The 24,844-nt window shown below is 50.1% G+C and overlaps 1 protein-coding gene across 7 annotated transcripts in view; it reads right to left on the bottom strand.

Moving 5' to 3' along the window:
- ACACB (acetyl-CoA carboxylase beta) overlaps positions 1–24,844 on the bottom strand; it is a 135,112-nt gene that overhangs the window by 36,082 nt on the left and 74,186 nt on the right. For all 7 annotated transcript variants that reach the window (XM_027575604.2, XM_027575606.2, XM_027575605.2 and 4 more), the window contains 14 exons: positions 22,790–22,935; positions 21,391–21,541; positions 19,977–20,111; positions 17,253–17,399; positions 15,451–15,639; positions 13,827–13,927; positions 11,997–12,085; positions 11,793–11,917; positions 8,145–8,258; positions 7,922–8,035; positions 7,406–7,495; positions 4,360–4,478; positions 903–1,040; positions 7–106 (listed from right to left, as the gene is read on the bottom strand). In XM_027575604.2, the coding sequence (XP_027431405.2) occupies positions 7–106; positions 903–1,040; positions 4,360–4,478; positions 7,406–7,495; positions 7,922–8,035; positions 8,145–8,258; positions 11,793–11,917; positions 11,997–12,085; positions 13,827–13,927; positions 15,451–15,639; positions 17,253–17,399; positions 19,977–20,111; positions 21,391–21,541; positions 22,790–22,935 (1,758 nt within the window). The remainder of the gene's footprint in view (positions 1–6; positions 107–902; positions 1,041–4,359; positions 4,479–7,405; positions 7,496–7,921; positions 8,036–8,144; positions 8,259–11,792; positions 11,918–11,996; positions 12,086–13,826; positions 13,928–15,450; positions 15,640–17,252; positions 17,400–19,976; positions 20,112–21,390; positions 21,542–22,789; positions 22,936–24,844) is intronic.

Genomic DNA, 24,844 nt, shown 5'->3' with positions numbered 1-24,844 from the left:
ACCGACCTTGCTGTCTTCCTCACAGTACAAGGAAGTATAGGCCTTGCTGAAGAGCGGGGCTTCCCGGGGCACGATGGCAAAGCAGGAGACGACTTCGTCGAAATTCCTGGGGGCGCGGGGTGGAGAGGCAGGGCTGAGGGACTGCTGCTCCGTGACATCGAAGGTCAAGATTGCGCTCCAGGCAGATGAGAGACTTGGGTCCTCCCTCTTTGCCACCCACCATTCTCTGAGCTCATTCAACTCTGTGCAGAGCTCACTGGGGTCCTGACCAGGTCCAAGCCTCCACCGATGGGGTGTTGCCCCAAAAGGGAAGAAGGAGCCTGTGTGGTCTGAGATTGTGAATAAAAGGAAGTCCGGTGCTCTGGGGCATCAGGTGGGCTGCCCGTCACAGGCCGGGGGATCCTCACCCCTCACCTCCCCAAATCAACTAAGGCTATTGGGGAGTTACAACAAGATAATCCAAGCACAACGCACAGCATGGAGGAACAGGTCGGGGGAGAGGGCAGTCACTTACACCTTAACTACGCTTTATTATTTTTTTTAAGTAGGCTCCACACCCAATGTGGAGCTTGAACTCACAACCCCGAGGTCAAGAGTCACATGCTCTACTGACTGAGCCAGCCAGGTGCCCCTCCCCTTTTTTTAACTACACTTTAAATACAATATTTAATATACACGATCTCATTTAATTTTCCTGGTGGTCCTATAAAGTAGATCCTTCTCTTATCCCCATTATAAGGATGGGAAAACTAAGGCATAGAGAGGTGAAATAATTTGCTCAGAGTCTCACAGTGTAGAAGTGCACAGTCAGGCAGGCTACACAAATGAACAGGCGTGGGCCAGGGGAAGCTTGCTTGGCCCCTCTGCTCGGGGTGTTTGAGGGACTAGGCCACCCTGGGTACCTTATGAAGTCCTCAAATCTCCTGAAGGCGACCATGGCCCCCATCCGCTGACACAGTGGGGAGAAGCCACTGTCCATGAACAGCTCGGTGCTGTGCCTCAGCAGGTCGGGGTTGGTGACGCTGATGGGCACGGCCATCCTACGGGGGGACCGGAAGAGGAGAATGAAGCAGCCGCTTGAAGATCTGGCCGCAAGAGCTGCTCCTGCCTTGAAAGCTTCAGTGAGCCAGACTAGCATTAGAGCCCGCCCATAGCAGGACCTAAGACTGGGGGTGGAAGGGATGGGGGTCTGGGTCTGCGGAGTCTTGTCTGATTGCTCAGGACCTGGTATAGACTAAGAGCTCCACAAGCAAGTGATGAATGAATGAGTGAATGATGCATACATGCATGCATGCATGCAGACAAGTTCCAGCCTCAACGTGGTCCCAGGGAAATCCAAGATCATGAACTCGGCCACAGAGAATGAACACCCTTAGCACCAATTTCTCCCAAACAGCCCAGCCCCGGGTGGCTGGTGAAGGGACAGGCTTGGTTCTAAAGAGACATGCCAGGCCTCTGTTTCCCCAGTGCCTCTGCCTCCATCAAACCTGCTCCTGGGACAGGGTCAGAAATCAAAACTGGCCCCTCGGCCAGCAGCCCATTAGAGTTTAGCTGGTCCCTGCCCCCAGGACTGGCTGCTCACCAGCAGCAAATAGAAATGGGTCCCCTGGAGCAGTGACAATTGGGCCCTGGAATCAAGTGAAGGAGAGGCTCTTTATCAGATGGGGTACAGAAGAGAGTCAAAAGGGCAGGCCTGGGGCGCCTGGGTGGCTCAGTTGGTTGGGCGACGGCCTTCGGCTCAGGTCATGATCCTGGAGTCCTGGGATCGAGCCCCGCATCGGGGTCCCTGCTCGGCAGGAAGCCTGCTTCTCCCTCTCCCACTCCCCCTGCTTGTGCTCCCTCTCTCGCTGTCTCTCTCTCTGTCAATTAAATAAATGGGTGAGATCTTAAAAAAAAGACCAGATACTGGCAACAAACTAAAAATATTAAAAAAAAAAGGAGCAGGCCTGGGGCTGCTCTCCTGGAAAGGGGATCTGCTTACAAGGTTGGCCCTTGGCTGGTGTCTGGGAGCTTGGGGAAGGTTCCCACCATTCCCTAAATGATAAGAGGCTCACTGTGCCCAAATTGTTTGTGCCGAGCACTTGCTTTCCTTCTGGAGTCTGGGATTTGGGTGCATGCTTGGTGGACAGTGTGTACACGACCAGCTCCCCGCGAAAACCCTGGGTGCTGAGTCTCTAACCGGCTGCTGGACACACTGCACATGGGTCATCACAACTCACTGCTGGGGGATGAAGGGCATCCTCTGTGACTCCCTTGCGGAGGACTCTTGGAAGCTTGCACCAGGTATCCTCTAGACTTTACCCTCCGCACCCCCCACCCCCGCGCCCATGACCTTTTATCTCTCGCTGACTGTCCTTCACTTCGCTTCATGTCCTTTCACTGTGACAAGTCACAGCCGTGAGCATGATACATCCTGAGCCCTGTAAATCTTCTTAGTGAATCCTCAAATGTGGGGTGCTCTTGGAGAGATCCCTGACCCAGGTGGGGGGTGGCCTCTGTGCCTTCCTGTTGGGTACCCCTGAACTCCCCATCCAGGACTGCCCCCTGCTCCCGGACAGCTTAATGCAGATTAGCAAACTGGCAGGCAGCATGGGCTGAATTCAGCCCACAGATGGACTTGGGTCACTGCAGCATTTTTAATATATTCTTATACATTAATTACCTATTCACAGTGAAGTTGAAGAATTTCATGTTATTTTTAAAAGTCTAGATGTCCTGCTTCTCTTGTGGGGTAAAAATAAGGAAAGATTTGGTTTAGCGGACCATTTTCCTGGAGCTAGAATTGCAGCCCCCCACATAGGGCCACACTCTCCAGATCCTACCGCCCCAGGGTCCTCAGTGTCTGTGTGGGTCAAAATAGGACCCTGGGCCCATACGGAGGGTCACAACCAATAACCCAAATATGGGTATAGGTTCCTCCTAAGAAACAAGGTGTGACTGACCCACAGGCTTAGGAAAACCACCTTCCTATCCCAACCAGGTTGAATTGCTAAGACAACAAAATCAAAGAAAGAACAGAATGCCTCCTCGGGGGCAGACAGTTTCAAAAGCCCTTGCACCACGCCACCCACATTCCCCCAAATGATTCCAGGGCCACAAACACTTTGACTCCTTTTCTCTCAATTGGACAAAATATCATGATTTTTTTTTTTAAATAAGAAGAGTAAAAGTAAATAACACTAAAAAAAAATAAATAAACGACAGACACAAAAGGAGGTGCCTCATGGAGAAGTACTTCTTCATCTGTAACAAAGCAACACCCTTCTTCTTAAAAGCCACTGAAAGAAAACCATGCTTTGAAACCCCAAGAGATCCAAATATTCCCCACTTAAAGAAATCATGAATCCTGCTGCCCATATAGATACAAGATCCAATTAATTCAATGCCCAAATAACGAGGAGACCATTCTAGCCACAAGCCAGGCCTGTGTGGCGACCCCCAGGAGAACCAGACCAAGAGGGGTGAGGAAGAGGGAAAGGGAATGCTCCAAATCCCAGGGAGACGTGTTTGCTTTAGCTGAAGGTAACACGCTCTACCTGACCAGGATGGCACTTCAGGGCCTGAAATTAGATGGATTACAAAAAGAAGGTGAGAGAGAAGAGGCACTCCAGTGTGTCCCCGACTGAGGACATCGTGGGGATCCAGATGGGCCAACACACTCGCCCCAGCCGGTGGCTCCGGAGGACCCTCAGGGGCTGTGGAGGGCACTCTGACGGGAGAGGCACGCGGTTCAAATCCCTACCCCACGCGAATGAGCAGCTGGGCCCGTGCCAAGGGAAGGCCCAGGGCTCCTCATGTGTCAGATAGAGTATGGAAGCGCTTAGCATGGTGCCCGACCAACAGCATGCCATCGGGCACTAACAACATAGTGATAATCATCACAGGGGTCCCTGATGTTCACCAACAACATGCCCTAAGTGCCATGTGCGTCGTATCTCATTTACTCTGCATCATGGTTTAGGAAAGCACTGTCCAATAGAACTTTTTATGGTGATGGAATGTTCTAGAACTGCAATATCCAATATGGCAGCCACAAACCGCATATGGCTGCTGAGCCCTTTCAGTGCGGCTGGTGTGACTTGAGGAGCTGAATTTTTAATTGCATTTCACTCATTTTAATTTAAAGAGCCCACGTATGGGTAGTGGCTACTATACCGGGCAGTGCAGGTGGATGAGGTAGACACTGGATTATCTCATCTTACAGATGGGAGAATGGAGATACAGGCAGATCCCACAGTGGAGGAGTGGTATCCCTGACTGTCTCCCCAGACATACTCGCTGGGTCCCTCCAGAGCCAGGACTACGGGGGTCGGAGAGGAAAGAACCACACACCACCCCGGGGTGCACACCACTCCATACCTATTTGGGTGGGAGGAGGGCAGCATGAACTGGAATTCCACCACGCAGGTGCCGTCCGGGAGCTGCCGGTGCTGCAAGCTGTTTAACTCATAGGCGATGTAGCCCCTCCGCACATAAACCTAATGAGGCAGAAGCACAGAAGACACTCTCTCAGGGCGCGCTGCAGAGTGCCCGCAAAACCTGATGAAACTCAGGCCGGAGGGATGCCAGAAATCATCTCTAAATGATCTCCAAGCAGTTGCAAAGAACAAGTTCGCTCACATTTTACAGTGTTACTTTACTTCGCCAAGGGCTAGACGGTAAATGTTTTAGGCTTTGCCGGATACCCGTCTCCATCCCAACTATTCAATTCTGTCACTGCGGCCTGGAAGCAGCCAAGGACAACATGTAACTGAATGGGCATGGCAGGGTTTCAATAAAACTTTATTTATAAAAACAAGCAGTGGGCCAGATGTGGCCCATAGGCTATAGTCGCCAACTCCTGCTTTAGAATAGCGGCGCCACCCGAGAGAAATATAACATGGTCACATATGCAATTCTAATTTTCAAGCTTCTAGTAGCCACTTCAAAAAATAAGGCAACAGGTGAAAATTAGTTTAATAATATAATTTCATCCCCAATACCAAATGTAATGTCATTTTGACATGTAATCAATATAAAAAAGTACCAATACAGTTGAAATTCTTTCTCCATACAAAGTCTTTGGAATCCAGTGTGCATTGTATACTTAGAGCACAGCTCGATTCAGACCAGCTGCATTTCAAGCATTCACTAGCCACATGTGGCCAGTGGCTGCCATACTGGACAGCACAATTCCAGAGGTAAGACAGGGGGAGTTTTTTAATTGAATAAGGAATATAAGAATTGTGTAGCAAGAGTTAACATAGCGGACCTAACTGCTATCCTTTAAAAGACCCTTGGCCGGCCTCTGGGAACTTGGATTTGGGAGGGTTCCCACTCTTCCCTGATAAGAATGTTTCATGGCACCTTAGCTGTATGAAGAGTGATTTTATGTTGAACGTGTGCTTTCTTTCTGGGAATTCAGAATTTTGTTACATACTAGGACCAGCCCCCAATAAAACCCCTGGGGCGCTGAGTCTCTGAGCCTCACTTCAAACATGTTGTCATGGGGCGCCTGGGTGGCTCAGTCGGTTAAGCGTCTGCCTTCGTATGCTCAGGTCATGGTCTCAGGGTCCTGCGATCGAGTCCGGCACTGGGTTCCCCGCTTGGCGGGAAGCCTGCTTCTCCCTCTCCCTCTGCCCCTCCCCTCCTCGTGTTCTCTTGCTCTCAAATAAATAAGATCTTAAAAAAGAAAAAAAAAAACACATGTTGTCATAACTTCTCATTCCTTGAGGAATGAGAAGTGCCTACAGGACCATTGGAAGCTTGCACTTGGTTTCCTTTGGACGTCAGCCCACACACTTTGTCCCTCTGCTGATTGTGCTTTGCATCCTTTCACTGTGACAAATGCCAGCCACAAGCATGACCATCTGCCGAGCCCTGTGAGTCTTCCTAGTGACTCATCGGACCTCGGGCTGGTCTTGGGGACACCCACACATTTAGAGCAGGAACGAAACTCTACACATCTCAAGAGACCAAGTAAAACTGTAATGTTCACAATGCTCAACTTGAGTCGTGGAGAAAAGGTTGGATTGTGTTCAATCAAGCTGCCAAACAAAGGGACAGCATGCTCAAAGAGCTCTGGAAAATTCTCCAACAGAAAAAAAAAAAAATGGGATTTAGCACTCCAAAAAGCAAAGAAGGTGGGCTGCTGCCTTCCATGTGACATAGGTCCCAGCGCTTGGACAGTGAGCAGCAACAGTGCTCACGTCAGATGCTTACTCATTTATCTCCAAATAACCCTGCAAAGCAGGCATTACTGCCCCTGCTGCGGCATGAGGATCTAAACGTCCAGAGAAGGCAGGCAACTGACCAGACGTCACACAGCTCGTAATCTTGCACAGGTTGCTCCCACTGACTGGAACTTCTTTGCTTCTTCCTCTCCACCAAGTCTGACTCGCTCTTTGAATGCCTGCTTTCATATCACTTTCTATCCAAGTCGGAGCTGACCCTCCCGGTAAGGTTATATCCTGCTGACTGCTTCTCAGCGTGACGGCTATGTTCCCCCTGAGACCCTATCGTATGTGTAATGAAGGAAATATTTAGCGTGTGTCTCTCCCCAACCAGGGAGAAGCTCCACGAGGGCAGAGACTGCGGCTGTTGCCTGCTGCATCCCCAGCGCCTGGCACACAGTGGGTCTCGAGATAGTTGAACACTGGAAAGAGTGGGGGAAAGGGCATGGATGGGCACTACTGGCTCGCACCACCGGAAACAGGGAGACCCGAAAAGGATTCTCTGAGTTGAAACCAGGGAGGAGGGAGAGACTGCAGGCCCAGGAGGCTCTGGGGCTGTGACACGCTCACAAGCCCCAAACGGTCTCCATGGAGACCCAGTCAACCTTCCAGCACCAGGATGGGTGACCCACAGGGTCTACAAAGGTGGCAGAAGAGGGAGTGGGGGCCCCAGGGGACCGAGACTCCAAGACCAGAGGGTTCTGCTGCTGGTCGTTCCCCTCTCTGCCCCATCACACAGGGAGGTCACCTGAAACTGTCACCTAGGTTCCTTCCAGCTCTTGAGGTTCCCAGCAGACGAGTCTTCCAAAGGTATGTAATGCAGGGAGTCAGAGAGTTTGCACAAGGTGCCTGGGCTCTTGGTGGCTAGTATCTAGGTGTGCCCTGCCGAGATGAGGCCGGGATGGCGGGGGAGGTAACAGGGAGTACCAGCAAGGCCTCTGGACTGAGACCTAGTGTGAACCCTGGCCCTGCCACTCCCCACCTGTGAGACCCTGAGCGAGTCGCTCCACCTCCCTGAGCTTCGCTTCCCTTCTCTGGAAGACCGTGTAGCAACAGCACCTACCTCGTGGAGAGGATAGGACCCCGCGCTCGAGGTGCGTGGCCCAGGGTCAGGCGCGTGACCGGCGGGCAGCGGATGCAAGAACTGGCATTTTCGGGACAGATACTGTTCCTGGGGCCTCCCTCTTACTTACCTCCAAGGATGCCATGCAGACGACTTTGTTAGCGTGGTAGAAGAAGGTGGGCAGGACATCAAATATGGTCGTTTCAGAGAGTATTAATTTCTAGGGGATGGGAAGGAAGGGAAATGTGAGCAGGTTTCAACCACAGGTCAGATGAACGGAGCGGTGGGGCAGGGTGGGGAAGCCCACGGTGGTCCCATCAAGAAAATGCTGCCGGTGTCCCAGGCCCATCGATCTGAAAGCGGAAACAGTTCTGGGAGGACGGCACCCAAGGTTCCCGTTCCAGAGGCGGAGGGGGTAGCTGGAGGCTTGCAAATGATCCAAAGTTGGGGGGTGGGGGAGCCCAAAAGATGAAGCCATGACTCCCCCTCTGGCAGCCCCGGCCACACCGGGCTAAAGCGCTGGTCTGCAGTTGTGCCCTGAACCCAGGTGCTGGCGCACGGAGGGCATGGGGAGCCCATCTCCCGGAGGCCCCCCCTGGGCCACAGTGTGTGTTCTGTGGAAGGTGGACAGAGGCGGCGGCCTCACCTTGAGGTTTTCTGGGCAGAACTGGTGGCCGTACATGTCGATGGCAGACAGGAAAATGGACTCCACCTGGTTGTGCCTCAGCTCATAGGACGGGAGGTGGGAGGCAATCAGGACCTGCGGTGTGGGGCGAGGGGGGTAAGCCAACCTTCCAGGGGAGACGCCAAGGGCCGGGGTGGCAGCAGACGGGCTGTGCACCGTGAGGGACAGCACCCCACGACCCTACCTGTCTGGCTCTGAGGGCCACTTTGCAATGCTCGCTTTTGCTCAGCTGAGTGAGCTCGTTGAGGATGGAGGTCAGCTCTTCCGACAGGGAAGGGTCTGGGCCACAGAGTTCATCCTTTGGGGGATAAAGACAGAATCCAAATGCCTTTCCTCCGCCAGAAGGAAACAAGCCAGCACTCACCCTCAGCTAGGCGGGTGCAGCTACCTCCTCAGCTCTCTGAGCATCCCTGGCACAGCCTGATAATAGTGCCCATGCCCTAAACACCTGCTCGGACAAAAAATACAATTAAGTCTCTACCTACATCACTATTAATAACCAGCCATTATCAAGCAAGCAACTCCACCCTTTACATTCATTTCCCCAAACCCTCCCACCCCTCTGAGGAGTTATGATATGATTCCCATTTTACAGATGAGGAAACTGAGGCTCGGAAGCTGTGTGCCTTGCCCCCAGGCCACCGAGCATGGGCAAAGCCGAGCCACATCCAAACCCAGGTCTATTCTGTCCTCAAGGCTTCTTAACTCTTTCCTCTCTACATTGCTGCCTGACTTAAGGGGTTCACAGTTTGGGAGAAGTGGGAGGAGGGGAAACAGAGCCAGGTACAAACAAAGAGTAAGGTTCACACGGGATGCTCTAGTGAGGGTGTGGTAAGTCACCCTCCGGGAGTCCCCATGGGGAGCATTCTGGAGAGGTCAAGGGCAGCTTCTTACAGGAAGGAGGATCTGGAGTTGCAGAAGTAAAGGGACAGCGGTTCCCATGAGCACCCCTCCTCCTGCTTCGGAATGAGGAACCTTTTTGCCAGAGGCCAGAGGGCTGCATGCACCTGGTCTGTGCATCAACCCCTTATGCCCTAAATGCAAGAAGGGCTTGGGAATGGCTCAGAGCAGGTGTTCCCTGATACCCCCTGAAGATAGAACAATGAGTGCTGGGAATATGAACGACCCAGGAACACGCCCCCACCCCTGCCCCAGCCCAGACTGTTCTCCAAGAAGTCACCAGATGGTGGGGCCAGGGGTCCTTTCTTCTACACCTGCCTCTGCATTTCCCTAATTAGAACGAGCCTGCTCTGTTTTTATGATCAGAACATTTGTATCGCATTAATATTTCACACTTGTACACAAACACACAAGCCTGTGGGTGCTGAAGAAATCACATAGATTATTCTAAATTTTCTCCCCCTCCCCCACTGTGATTTGCTTTAGAAACCGAGTCCCCTCAAAGACTCAAGACAATTTCATTTCAAAGGAAATATTCAATTAACAAGTCTTTCCAGAAAGTGTCCTCAGCACCAAATATCATCAAGTGCAAAGAACTCGTCATTTTCAACAAATGGAACCAAGAGAGCCAAAAGAATAATGGATCTCGCACAGACATCCCAGAAACCACACCTGGTACAACATCTTCAACCGCCTTCACTGAGAAGCCCCAAGCAAGTGTCCTAGCTCTCTGATCTGGGGGCCACTCCACCAGGCTGTCCTCTGGTGTACCTAATTTTTAGTACCTTCCTGCCCAGAAGAGAGTCATGGGCACAAAGAGTAACGACAGCAGGCTAACCCACAGCTCCCACCCCTGGCCTTTGAACGGCGAGCAGATGGTAATAGATAACAGGCATACCTTGCTTTACAAACACTCAGCTGAAAAAAACTCTATCCAAAGGAGGCATTCTGCAAAGGGTTATATACTATTTTAGCAATGGCATTCCCCGCAAAGAGTGGACATCTCTTTGGGCATAAGTTCCCAATCCTGGCTGCACACTGCAATCACCTGGAAAGCCCTCCCCCCGAATTTAATTTTGAAGAATTTCAAAAACCACACAAGAATTAAGGATCAGTTGGGGCGCTTGGGTGGCTCAGTCGGTTGAGCATCCGACCCTTTGATTTTGGCTCAGCCCATAATCTTACGGTTCTGGGATCAAGCCCTGACTTGGGCTCCACACCCCAGCGGGGAGTCTGCTTGAGGATTCTCTCTCTCTCTCTCTCTCTCCCTCTGCCCCTCCCTCCTACACTCTCTCTAAATTAAATAAATAAATCCTTAAAACAAAATTAAGGATCAGTACATTGAAAACCCCTATACTGATGATCCAGATTCACCAACTGTTAAGCTTTTACTATTGTTATCACATCTGCTTTTCCTCTGGTAAGCACACACACGCACACGTGCACATATACACTTTCTTTCTCTGAAAGTCAGTTAGACACCATGATCCTTCCCACTAAGATTGTACCTCAAGAAAAAAGATCTTCTCCTAGCTAACTAAAGAACCATTAAAACACCCAGGAAATTGAACACCAAGCTGACAATATATAATATACAGCTTACACTCGAGTTTTGCATTGGCGAAGCTTTCAAAAAGTATTAACGCCTGGCCCACATCCCCAGAAAGCCTGATTTAACTGACCAGGGTGGAGCCTGGGCATCTGTGTTTTTAAAAAGCTCCCCTACACCTACCCCAGGAGATTCTCAGGTACAGCTAGGATTAAGAGATCCTCATGTTGCCCTAGATTTCAAAATGATTCTTTACAAAAATATCAGTATTTATGAATCCATCTCGTTAGGGTGTTAAATATCCTACAGGCCCAGGCCCAAATTTGGCCCACTGTCCATTTTTTTTTTTTTGAGATTTTATTTATTTATTTGACAGAGAGAGACACAGCGAGAGAGGGAACATAAGCAGAGGGAGTGGGAGAGGGAGAAGCAGGCTTCCCGCGGAGCAGGGAGCCCGATGCGGGGCTCAATCCCAAGACCTTGAGATCATGACCTGAGCCGAAGGCAGACGCTTAACGACTGAGCCACACAGGCACCTCCGGCCCACTGCCCATTTTTGTAAATAAAGTTTTATTGGCACACGGCCACACACATTCATTTATACATGGTCTGTGGCCACTTTCATACTGACAGCAGAGCTGAGTTGTTGCAACACAGGATGTGTGGTTCTCAATACTAAAATATTTACTATCTTTACCAAAAAAAAAAAAAAAAAGTCTTCCAGCCAATTCTTGCTATAAGCCAAGTCCATATCTCTCTTACTATCTGCTGATTCTATATTTTCCAAATGAGCCATCAGGAACCATATCAAGGAGAAACATCTTTAGCTATAAAGGATGCTAATTATCATCTAGTAGGAAGAGAAATAAGAACAAAGAAAGTCCATGTTTTCCAAGAAGGGAAAATAAAAATCCTACCACAAGACACAGAATCCAGTTATCCCCTAGTAACTCATGACTCTGGGGTCCAGGCTGTGGGTTCAAATCCCGACTCTGCATTTAGAAGTTGGGTGCCCTTGGGAAAGTGACTACTTCACCTACATGCTCTGCCAAAAAGAGTGAGAACAGTGCGCACCTTCTAGGCTTGCTGTGAGAATTAAATTAGTATTTGTAAAGCATGTTAGGAGTGCTCAGTGCATGGTAGGTGCTTTGTGAGTGTTAATCATGATCTCCCACAGTGACTGATAAATCCCACCCCCTGCCTGGTTTTATAAACAAAGTTTCGTTGGGACACAGCCATGTTCATTTGCTTACGTTGTACAAGGTCAGGACTGAGACTGTATGACCAGCAAAAGCTAAAATATTTACACTCTGGCCCTTTCCAGAATGTTTGTGGACCCCATGTTATTCCTGCGGTGAGTACGGGGCGCCCTTTCCTGCTTACAATCAACATGATCACCAGCTGGTTCTTCTTGGCCACCTGCGCGTGGGAAAAGATGCAGTCCAGCACCTGGGACATGTCTGGCTTCAGCTGCTCCCTGAGGTTGATCACACACTTGTCGTAGTGAGCTAGAGGGAGACAAAAGGGGTAAGGCTCAGGGCCCTCCCGCCCTGTGGGCTTCTCACCAGTGCTGGCGGCGACTCTTGCCTTGTTGGAAATGGTGCTCCACCCGTAAATATCTCCGCAGGAGGTCCAACACCACCGCCTTCATGTAGCCACGGGTCCCACTGCGGTACCTAGGGAGGAAAGGCGAGGCTGCTTAAACCATCAGCTCCACTTCCTGGGGTGCCCGAGTCTACAGTAGAGCTTTTAGGACTTCCAAAAGGAGAAAACAGTAATCCAGTATCTGGAGGCTATACCCCCTAATCCTCAAGGCTGGAAGGGATGTGTGAGTCGGTTCATTTGCACTAACTCTGTAGGCCAAAGACAGCAGTGACTTGCCCAAGGTCAATACATCCAGCCAGAGTCCAAGTCTGAGCCTTTGGATGGCACCTGCCCATTCCCAGAGAGAAAAGACAGGATGCTGAAAAGGGTCAGCCTTGCATACACGGTTGATACCAAAAATGATCAATGAACCATCCTAGGTATAGAGTTTGAAAGATAATTAAACGAAACTTGAAAGACTTTTATCAATAGATCCCTATGTAAATTTCACTTCCCTTTTAAAAACCAAATTTTAACATGGATGTTCCCTAAGACATTTCACCTCTTCTAAATCACTTCTGCACGTAGGAAATTGAGTTTCTTAAGTGATACGACACTGAGTTTTCAGGCCATGAAGACCAGTTTAACCCCAGAGTTACTGACAACAAAAGAAAGAACATGTACTTATTCAACTGTGACTTAAAAAAAATACATAGAACGGAGCTTTGAGGGGTGCCTGGGTGGCTCAGTCGGTTAAGCGTCCGACTCTTGGTTTCAGCTCAGGTCATGACCTGAGGGTCATGAGATCGAGCCCTGCATCGATGACTGAGCCCTGCCTCAGGCTCCATGCTCAGCGGGGAATCTGCTTGAGATTCTCCCTCTCCCTCTCCGTCTGCCCCTCCCCCCCACTCGTGTGCACATGCGTGCTCTCTTTAAAATAAATAAATCTTAAAAACAAAACAGAGCTATGATATTTATGTTTAACACAGAAAAGTCTGCTAAGGGATTGTTCATTTTCTTCCAGGTGTTTCTCTGAAGCTAGAGTGTGGGTTTAAGGTTAGCAGCCAAAGTGTTCTGGGGAGGGTCTCCCCTCCTAGCCCTTGGCCGTGAAACTCTCTCTTTGTGGGGACTCCACACTAAGACTCCCTTCCTCAGCTCAATCCTCTATGAGCAGTCTGAGTCCCCATGAGCCAAGGCACTCCCTGAAAAGAAGGGCAGTCTCCTGGGGTCCTACTTCTCTCTGTATCTCTGTTCCCAGCACAGGGTAAACGTGCATACACTTCATCTGCTCCAGTTTAGAACGGTTTCAATTCTGTCTTTGTAAGCAGAGCATCCCTGCGAGGTAGAGTTTTCACACAACATGGCAGTTCTTCCTGTCATCAGAATAGTTCTTCCTGCTCACGAGCTACTCAACGTACAAATTCCTCATCAACTCTCTTCGGCAATGATTTCAAAACCACAAGGATAATCTGTAGAGTCCTTGACGGCCTATAAAGCCACCGCATCCCACTGTCCTATAGGCAAAGCTACTGTAAGGACTCCCCGTGTATCAGCACTTTACAAGCATTGATCCACTCATAACTCAGAATAACTAATTGCACGTGAGGAATTTTTATTCCCATTTTACAGACAGGCAAACTGAGATCACGGGAGAAAAGGGCCTTGTTTCTGGGGTTAGGAATAGCTATGCCGGGACTGTAATCGGCATCTCTGGACCCCAAGCGCTGTCTCTTGGTTGGAGCCTGCCCTTGAGAGAGCCCCAGAATGCTGCACTGGTATAATGCACAGACAATGAGTTGACAACCGCCCCCCCACGGAGGGCCGAGGACTCACCTCTGGACCAGCTGCACGATGCTCTGGGTGTTCATGAAGAAGACCTCCCGTTCAGCCTTCCGCTGCAGGGTGGCCGCGTGGCAGTCCAGGATGGTGGCTATCTGGAAAGGCACACAGGACAGGTCTGGCCACTCATAACCACACAATCTGGTTACCACCATGAAGGAGTCACCAGAAGGACCCACCGTGGGCTCCCATGGAGGACCCACCCAAGGCTCATTCAAAATCTGAAAATTTCAGCTCCAAAGCCTTCTCCGGACACCCAGAAACAGCTGTTCATCCCGCTCAACATATTGCTTGAGGAATTTGAGCTTAGAATGACAACAATCCCATAAAGACACGTGTATTATTCCTCTCTACAAATATGAGTGATCTGGGGGAAGGGAATGGAGTTTCCAACCCCAGGGAAAATAAAGTGGGCTGGGGGGGGGGGGATGTCTTGTTTTTATAACTAGATTTAGTGTTATTAGCATATTGTTTTGGGCAACAAAAAATATTTTTAATGAAAAACCTGTACCAACAACAAATTCATGAAAGGTCCAAACAGGTACTTTTCTCAATTGGGGTTCTTTAGACTTTTGTTTTGGTGATTTCTCAGTCGAGATATAATTTACATACCGTAGTATCCCCCCTATTCATTCATTCATTCATTCATTTTTTTAAGTAGGCTCTACGCCCAATGTGTGGCTCGAACTCATGACCCCAAGATCAAGAGCTACAAGGTCTACTGACTGAGCAAGCCAGGCGTCCTCCCTCTTTACAGTATACAACTAATTGAGTATTTTTCAGTATATTCAGAGTTGTGCAATCATTTGCCACTATCGAATTTGAGAGCATTTTCATCACCCCAGAAAGAAACCCGATAGCCATTCACAGCTACTCTCAAGCCCTCTCTCCCAGCCCCTGGCAACCACTAATCCACTTTCTCTCTCCATGGATTTGCCTCTTCTGGCCATTTCATGTACATGGAATCATGCAACACGTGGTCTTTAATGACTGGCTTCTTTCACTTAGCATGTTTTCAGGGTACGTCTATGTTGCAGTATAAATCCGTATTAGATTCCTTTTTATGATGGAATAATATTCCAGCGTCTAGAGCGGTTGACCTCCAGGAGTGACCTGATCTAGGCTGACGCGTAGCTCCCCAAATCGCAAACATGTGGGTGAGGGCACGATGATGGTATGCAGCCCTTCTAACCAGACAGAGGGCAGAGGTAAACTGAATGAGGAGGTTCTTCCAAATGCAAATTATCTTGAAAATGCTTAACAAAGCAACACCCGCTCCTCCACAAAAAAAGCACAAAATCAAGCCAACATAGAATTATGAGAGATATTTCATACTACCCTGGAACCTACAACTGCCTCTGTTTCAGCCTGGGTACGTTGGGGGAAATGCTCCCTGTATTTGTACCAACTGTTACCTCCTATTCTGAATCCAAGTTTTATGGAGTAAGGCCACGTAACCGTGCTCATCTCAACAACGTTGGAGAAAGTGCTGGGGTTCGGTAGAGAAGGGCTCAAAAGGAAACTCTCAGCCTGTGCCATCTTGGCTGCTCGATCAGAGGTTGAGTTCCTGGGGCAGCACCCACGGGCACCCCAGTGGGGCGGGGGCGGGGGCACACACCTGCTGGCTGGGGAACTGGCACAGCACCGAGGTGATGTTGCTGGCGTACTGGGCCATCACCCTGCGGACCGACTTCTCCACGGGGGCGGGGATGCGACCGGACACACTGGTCATGATTTCCTGCAGCTCCAGCAGCGGCAGTGATGGGTGCCGGAGGGTCATCATGAGCTTCTGCACCCACTCCTTCAGCTGAAGCGGGGACTACAGCATTAGCCAGAGGTCCTGTGGGGGGGCATGGACACCGCCACCCTCCCTAGGGCAGCCGACACACTCAACCCATCCAGACCCTGTACCCAAAGAGCCAAACATCTAGACCTGGCAGCCTCTGGAACAGTCCTAAGGGGGAATGGCCCCCTGACTACAAGGGCAAGGCCCAGTTACCCTGCACCCCCACCCATGCATCCCGAGAGACGGCATGGTGTGGGAAGAGAACACGAGGCCACGTGAAGAGCTAACGTTTAGTGCCAGACTGCTCTAAAACCTTTATTTGTATGTTCTCATCCAATCCTCAGAAACAACCCTGCAAAGGAGGTATAATCGTTATTCCTATTTTACAGTTGAGAAAACTGAAACAGAGAGGTTGATGAAATTACCCAAAGTCACCCAGCTAGTGAGGAGCCAACTCAGGCCACTCAGCTCCAGAGACTCTTAACAGCGGCACTACAATGCCTCTGGGTGTCCCAGCAGCTGAAACGTTGATGGTCTCTGAATGAGAAGGATAATGGTCTGACTCCATAGGAGCTGTGTTGTTTAAAAATGAAAGAACGCGTGCCCCGGTGAGTGCAAAGACTAAATAAATGTTGTAGTTTTAGCGATCACAATCAGGCGGCACAGCACGGGAGCTAAGCGCATGGACTCTGAAGCCAGATGGCCCGGGCTCAAATCCCACCTTTGCCTTTTCACCGGGGAAACAGGGCAAGGTTCTTAGTCTCTCTGTGCCTCAGTTTCCTTAGCTGTAGAGTGGAAATAATATCATAGGTGGTTGGGAGGATTAAATGACTTAATAAATTTCAAGTGCTTAGAGTAGTAGTTGGCACAGTATGTACTAGACAAGGGTGAGCCATTAATACCACCAGCACCAGCACCACCACCACCAGCACCAGCACCACCACCACCAGCAACATCATCACCACCAGCACCAGCATCACCACCAGCATCACCAGCATCACCACCACCATCATCATCACCAGCATCACCACCACCACCACCATCATCACCACCACCACCATCATCACCAGCATCACCACCACCATCATCATCATCACCACCAGCAGCATCACCAGCATCACCATCACCACCAGCATCACCACTAACGTGTTTTGCTATTCTGAGAAAGGATGTGACAGATAATTATATCGCTTCTGATACTGAATTTAGCATCATGGATCTCTCACTGAGGTCTGCAAATGTGAGAACTTATTTCTCTACAGAGTAAGTAGGCAAAGGGCCCTGGGGATGAACAAGGAACACAGAGGGTCTCTGAACAAAGTGACTTCCTCATTCTCTCTTTAAGAGGTGACCCACGAGGACTTCTTTTTGAATTTACCACTTGAACATTCTCCACAAAAACAATATAACTTTTATAATAGTTTATAATCAAAGAGAACGTACACCGATGTTTACAATCAGTTGAGGAAGTTCCTGAGAATAAGTCCTTGGTAAAAACCACAGAGGGCTGGCCATTTTCCCCCATACCTTACTTCAGTAAAGATCTCGGACCTCATGGAATAAACCCTCCTGGCTCTTCACACAGACCTGCACACATGTGTAGAATACACACCTATCCTTTGCACGTGACCTACCTTTGTGCTAAAAATAGGCTCCGGCAGACAGTAGCCACTCATGACGTTGGTCAGGTTTTCCAGCACATTGTGGAAAACCTGGTGCAGTTTCTCTCCCATGATGGGCAGAGTTTGCTGGGAAGGGAGCTCTCCTGTGAATGGCTTGGCCTGAGGAGACACAAGAACCAGAGGTCAAGGACACCTGCCTCCTGAGAGGAGAGAAATGGAGGGGCGAGGCAGATCGACCAGTACAGTCCACAATATAATCAGGATGAAGCCTGAGGGAAGAAGAACAAAAAACCCCACAAGAACACATACTGGAAAGTCAAACTTGCTAAAACCCACCCAGATGTGGGTTTCCCAAATCTCCCCCCCTCCCCCCAGAATGCCATAGTCCATTGTTACACACTCCCAGTGATTTTGGAGGAAGTTAGATTCTTTTGTTTTGCTCTGCTTCCTAATCAAAATTATCTCCCTGTTTTCCCTATTTATTTTCTGTCTTTATTGAATCCCGAAGATAAACAACCAGCAGGATGGAAATTAAGGAAATTCTCATGCAAATGTCCCAGCTTTTTGTAAATCATAAACATTTAGCCTTAGAGAATCAAAAAAATGAAAAGCTCCCCAAGGGGCAACCCTGACCCCAGGAGCCCATTTGTTTATTCATTCATTCATTCTACAAATGTCCGCTGAACACTTCCTACGTGCAGCCCTGGGACCCAGGAGCTTTGGGATGAGCTATTCTGCTGGCCTGGAACCCTCAGCTCCCTGCCCCTTCCCCTGTCCCAACCCTGTGGGCTTGTCTCGTCCTTCGAGATGAACGGGAGGGTCTCCTCCACAATCTGGTGCTGGCTTCTCCAGCTGGGCACAGCGGGGGCCAAGGGCAGCCCCCTCTTAATGCACTTCTGGAGCCGAATGACAAGGGTCATCTCATAGGCAAACATGAAACCCCAGGGACCGGTGGCCGGGCCCTGCCTCGAACCTGGCGCAGGTAATGGTTGCTGAAAGGAATTGCATGCAGACACACACACCTTTCTGGTGATCTGAAAAGGCTCAGTCTATTTCTGGCTTTGGGAACCCTCTACAGAGAATAATGAAAAAATGAGAAGGAAACTGATAGAATATTCTGGAAAAAAGAGGCAATGTGGTTCTTTTTTAAATGATCTTACCAGCCTTCCCCCCTCCTCCCCTGGCACATGTACTAACTATTACAGAGAAAAAAAAAAAAACACGATACAGGCTACTCTATGAATGACTACCTCTCCGTATGCATGCTTTGCTTAGGAGGGTGTAAACGTTCGTTCATTCAGCAGCAAGACCCGCTTTTCTCTGAGTACCCGTACGCCCCCCACACTGTGCTAGGCACCAAGAATACAGTGATGAACAAGAAAGTAGTCCTTCCCTCTGACCCTCTTCCCTCTCGTGCTCTCTATCTCTCATTCTCTCTCTCTCAAATAAATAAATATCTTTAATAAAAAAAAAAAAAAGAAAAAGAAAGTAGTCCTTGACCTCAGAACTCCCAGTTTCATGGGAAGGCTTAACAATTAATTGTAAGAATCTAAATTGGAAGTCCCCCTTGAGCTTGACTTCAGGGCCATACATATCACAGATACTCTGGTACCCCCTCTCCTGGTCCCAGGGAGGGGGTGCTGCCCCCACAGCACCCAGACCTCTGTATATACATCCAAAAAATTTGGGACCAATGGGACAATCAGTGAGAGAAGTCGTCTGTCGGATCACGAATGACAGTACCAGGGAGAGAAGGATAGCAGGGTAGGAGAATGGGGAGTGCAAGTTCAGGTGTGTGTGTGCCATTTTTTAAAGGGTGGTCAAAAAAGGAGCCTAGGGAGACAGGGCGACTCTACATAATACACTACCCTGGATGGGTTCCTGGATTTGGGTAAAAACTAAAGAAATCATACAGTCGTGTTCACTGCAGCATGATTCACAACAGCCAAAAGACCAAAGCAACCCAAGTGTCCAGCGACAGATGACTGGATAAACAAAATGGATGCTATACGTACCATGGAACATTACTTGGCCTTAAAAGGGCATGAAGTATGGACACCTGCTCCCACATGGATGAGCCTTGAGGACGTTACTCTAAATGAAATAAGCCGGCCACAAAAAAGACAAGTATTGTACAATTCCGCTAACAGGAGCTTCCTCGAGTAAGCCAGATTGAGAGAGACAGTGAGAGCAACTGCTAGGGGCTGGGGGAGGGAGGAACGGGAGTTCGTGTTTAATGGGTGTAAGTTTCAGTTTGGGAAGCTGAGAAAGTTCTAGACACGGATGGCGGTGCTGGTCGCACCAGAGTGTGAATGCACTTACTGCCACTGAACTGCACACTTCCAAACGGTTCCGATGCTGAATTTCACATTGTATATCTTGCCGCTTAAACGTGACCACTAAGGAATCTGCATAACTAGGGACGTCAGGGAGTAATAATGTATCAATACCGCTTCATCCATTGTAACAATATTATCTATTCTTTGTAATTATATATTAATAACTCAATATTATTATGATATGCAATCTGAGTTTTACTCTGGGTGGACTGGCGGGCTGCTGGTGTGAGGGGCATAAGCAAAGGTGGCCATGCTTCAGTATCCATCACACAGGCTGCTGGGGGCTCACAGAGGCAGGACAAGAGCCGGGAACATCCAGCCAGCTCCACTCCCAGAACAGAAAGAACTGCGAGCACTCCTGAGCCAGCCGGGGCGGCTGCGCTGGGGTGCGACATACCGGGTGCACTTTGGAAGGGTCATCGAGCTCCAGCCTGGCCACCACACAGCCTGCTTCCAGCATGGCCCCCGGGCGCTTGATGTACTTCACCCGGCCGCTTTCCTGCACGTTCAGGGTCATGATCATCTTCATTACCTGTTTTGCAGGAAGGAGAAATCAGATGAACCCAGCAGAACTGGCTTGTGTGTGTGTGACAGCCAGAGTCACCCAGAACTAGGACTCTGGAGCAGCAGGTGTTTGGTCATTTAAATAGAATGACTCCCTGGACAGAGTTCAAGTGTAAAGGAGGGAGGGAACTCGCATTTGCCAGAAGCCTGCTGTGTGCCAGGCTGAGTGCTATTCATGAATTATTTCCATCTGCAAAGCCAGCAAGGGAGGCAGATTATTTATTGTACCCATTTCACAGATGTGGAAACTGATCTATATTTGTAAAGTCAAGTCTCTCTCTTAGAAATACTGTTAAATCATCCTGTGTGGGGGTGCTTAACACACACATTCCTAAAACATGGTGCATTTTGTGGCTGGCTCCTTTTTTAAAGGCAGTGAGAAAACCCTCTGGGGAACCTTTGGTGAAACGAAGAATGTGCTCCCTGCACCTCTCTGAGAGTCTGCATGCATGGACGTGATGCATTTGGTTACCATGGTGTGGGCTACAGTCAGCACTGCGCTCCTTTTGCTCAGTGGTTCACGGCTTGGGCACCCAAGACAGAGCTGGGCTGGAACCCCAGCACCCCACCCATCCTTCTGTGATCTCCAGCAGGTGCCTTCCCCTCTCTGAGCCTCAGTTTCCCCAACTGTCGAATGGGGAAGAACGACAGTCTCACCTCATAGGGCTCTTATAAGGGCTGCTCAGGAGGAGCCCGGTGCGTGGCGGGAGGCTGGCAACATGAGCTCCTACTGCTGCCGTATTTTCATTGTCGATGATTATCATTATTATTGACCTTGGCAGCATGGAATGGAGGCCAGGTGTGAACCCTAGCTCTGGGGGACACTGAGTTCCTTAGCCCGCCTGGGCCCTGTTTCTTCATGCGTAAAATGGGGATCCTATCTGTGCCCATCTCCTGTGATTGCTGGGAGGATGAAAGAAGGTAATCAAACAGGTAAAATGCCTAGAATAGCACCTGCATGTGGCAAGCGCTTTGTAAGCGTCGGCTTACAGCTTTTTAAATCACCGCCATGGTTATTCTTAACCCGCCCTTCCTCGCTCCTACGGAGGTGTACATTTTTGAGGTTTGCCCTTTGAATACTGCAGAGAATTGGGGCTGAACCCCACACAGCGGCTCTCTGAGGAATCGGCAGATGGTGGCCCAGGGGAGAGGGGAGGCCCGCCGGCTTGGGTGCAGGGGTGCAGGGGCAATGCGGGTGGGATGGCCCTCCCTCGGGGAGGGGAGTGGAGGGCCGGCCCTGTACTCACCTCCATGTCGGCATAGCTGCTCCCAGCCTCAACATGGCCCCCGTCCTCCACCGTGTACTGCATTAGCTTCCCAGCCGAAGGGGCTCTCAGGACCGTCGGATCGTTCTCCTTCTCAAACACACACGTCTTGTTGCCGATGGTAATACGGTAGCTGGGAGACAGAAGGGGCGGGCAGGTAGACGGAGGACCATCAACCCAGCGCACCCAAGTCTGGCTTCCGACAGTGTTTTCCCCTTCCCGAAGGCAGCCCAGAGTGTCCCCGCAACCCTGTGTGTGGTCTGCGGGATTCCATTTGCCCAAATGCCAGTGTCTGACGGTAACTGCAGAGATACTGGGAATGAATGGGGTGAACAAAGGGTATGACCCTTTTCCGGCTGAAAACCAGTTCCTTTTACGGATACAATTCTAAGAGGCATGGAGAAGGCCATCGATATTACCTGATAAATATTTACCAACTTTAAGCCTTCACCTTATAACTAAACTGGGGACAGTATGTCCCGGGCGGGGGTGGGTGGGTGGCGGGGGTAGCCTATCATAATCTTGAATATTCTTGGCAGACAGAACATGGCTGAAAAAGAGGTAATAAAACAGTGCTCTGGCTGGGATCAATCCAGTCTGCCTTCCAAAGTTTTGGAAAGGGAGACAATTCTCTAAGTGGAGCTGTTGCAGGCGTGGGGTCTGTGGTGCACCCCAGCCCACCCCCACCCCAACTCCCGCCTGACTCTGCTTGGCTGGAGGCAGGGAAGAAGTCTGTGCTGCCCGCTCAGCCCGGCTGGTCTACACTTCATTGTACGAGCTCAGTGTGGTCAGATGCACTGGAAAGGGAGGGTCTTTGGAGGGGGGCGGGGGTGGAAATCTCATGATGCCTCCATGCTAAGTGCTTCCAGGGCAGCCTGCATTTCGCTTATCCAGGTGCACAGTGACCGGTCCTGCCCCTCCTGCTTGCCGAATGTGTCATGTTCGCCAACAGGCTCCACAAGTCGTGACTGTGGTCTTATCCCAATACCTAGCCCCGTGCCCAGTACAAGAAGCTGTCGCCCTAACTGGATGGCTACATCTCCTCCAGGCCCGAGCTCAGATGGCCATGGGCACTGCAGCTCAGACAAACAGCAGCTGACATGCTGTCACACGCCTCGCAGGCCCTGGAGCTGGGAGTCATGGCCCATTCGGCTGTGTTCCTCCCACATTACTAGGAGCTGGCCTCTTGGGAACCTCCCCAAAACGTCTGCCAGTTTTGTGGACGTCCAGCCAAGAGATTAACCTCTCCATGGGCCCCAGAATTTACTGGAGAAGGTACTTTATCTAAGACGCCTGGGCCGCACATAGCTGGCTTTATATCTTTGAGCCCCACAGGAAAGCGTGGCTCTATGTGGTGCGCCCTCCCCCCACCTCCATGTACCTGTCAAACTCTTCTTTCATGTAGGTGGTATAGCTGTTACCATTATAGGACAGTAGCAACCCCCCGTCGCTTAGCCGGTGGGCATCGATCTCGATGTGACAGTCGTTCATGATGAGGACGAACATGGTCAGAGATTGCCGGGCCACCTGCGGGGACAGGCTCAGTGTCCCTGCCTGAATTCAGGAGGCCTGCTTGTCCCTGGGCCCCAGAGCACCATCTTCCCCCCCTCCACCATCACCACCACCAGGAGCAAGGGCTACTGGGGGGTGGTGGCTAATGGCTACCAGCTGCGGGTGTAGTTCAGCCTGGCCATCTCCTGCCAATCACATGCCCTTCTCATTCCTGGCTCTAAGCATCAGCCCCAAGCAGGGCCACCCTGAGCAGCAGGGAAGGTGGGGGGGCGGAGGGGGGAGTGTCTCACTGTGGATGAGACAGCCCTGGAAACTCCACCAGTGACCATGATTCTGCCCTCCCCAGACCCAGCTCTGCCCAGGGGCATACGAGACGTTTGGGAGCCTCGAGAGAGGCACAGGTGGCCAGGCCCTGGCCTCAGCTCTGCACTTCAATCTGACACACTAGCCCTGGGTTCACTGTGGGTGCTCTCTCTCAGAAAACAGAACACCCTAAAGAGCCCTCCACCTCTAAGATACATAGGTTGAGACAAGAGGTAGTAAGAAACTGAGGACTGTTTATTGCAACATTATTCATGGTAACAGTAAGACTGAGACACACTAACTATCCTACAACCTTGCAGTGGAATACTCTAGACCCACACTGTCAAATACAGCAGCCCGGACCTAGGCTCTGGCTATTTACATGTAAATTAATTTAACTTAAATCATATATAAAAGTCAGTTCCTCGGTGCTCGGTAGCCACACTGGAGAGCACAGATAGAGAACATTTCTGTTCCTACGGAAAGTTCCATTGGACCACTGGCTCTGGACATCAAACTGATATTAAGAAAATGTTAATAGCACGGGAAAACTTTATGCCATGATAATATCAAAGCAGTAAAACGGAATTCGCACCATGATCTCAGCTTTGCAAAATCAGTGCATAAGGAACAAAGAATTAGAAGACATGTGCTAAAACGTTAATGGGGATTGCCTCCCAGGGTCAACACACGATGGGTTTGTTCTTCTGCTGCTTTATGCTTTTTTGAAATTTTTACATTTTATACAGTAAGCATGTGTCATATTTAAAATCACGCTGGGGGAACCAGGCCCGTAAAATAGCCAGGAAGCATAGAGGAGTGGTTTTATGGCAGGCCCCCATGGAGAACATGCTTGTTTGACTACAGCAACCCTGAAAATCCCCAAAGCTGGAAATGTAACATGTGCTCAGTCATCTTAAAAATAAAGTAACAACATAAAAATTCTGCCTCAAAGGCAGACTCGAGTTCTGTTATCTTTGCCCTTCTGAGAAGGAGGCCTTAGCTTCTTGGGGACACTTGGCCCCCACGGGTCACCCTGACCTGGACCCAGGGCCTGATCCTGTGCCCACACATCTCAGATACTCGATAGTCTCTGCTGAAATGACCTCAGATGCCCCAGGAAGGGTAACTGGATACTTCTGACAGAGGACAGCAATGTCGAGTAAACCTCCAGGGAAGCCCAAGGTGGGCCAGGGAGAGATCAGAAAGCCATACATTGACGTTTGGTGCAGACACAGGACAGAGCTGGCCTCACGGCCCCTGGAAACAGACCCACACACTACGCCAGCTCAGCAAAGGTCCTGCTCATGCTCTGTACTGGACTGGCTATCATGCCCCCAAATTCATGTCCTTCCGGGCACCTCAGCATGTGACTTTATTTGGAAATAGTGTCTTTGCAAATGTAGTTAGTTAGATGGCGTAGGGTGGGAATTTAGGAATGCAATCTGAGTGGTGTTCTTCAGAGCAGAGACACATAGAAGGAAGACAATGTAGACACAGACACACACGCACACGCACGCACACAGAAAAGGCAGCATATGAAGCCAAAGGCATGGTTTGGAGTGATGGTCTACGAGCCACGGAACACCAAGGACGGCCCCACAACCACCAAGAGCTAGGA

The sequence above is a fragment of the Zalophus californianus genome, chromosome 14 (genome assembly GCF_009762305.2).
Source record: "Zalophus californianus isolate mZalCal1 chromosome 14, mZalCal1.pri.v2, whole genome shotgun sequence".
Classification (NCBI taxonomy): Eukaryota; Metazoa; Chordata; class Mammalia; order Carnivora; family Otariidae; genus Zalophus; species Zalophus californianus.
The sequence above is the reverse complement of the archived record's forward strand: the minus strand, read 5'-3'. Positions and strand labels throughout refer to the sequence as shown.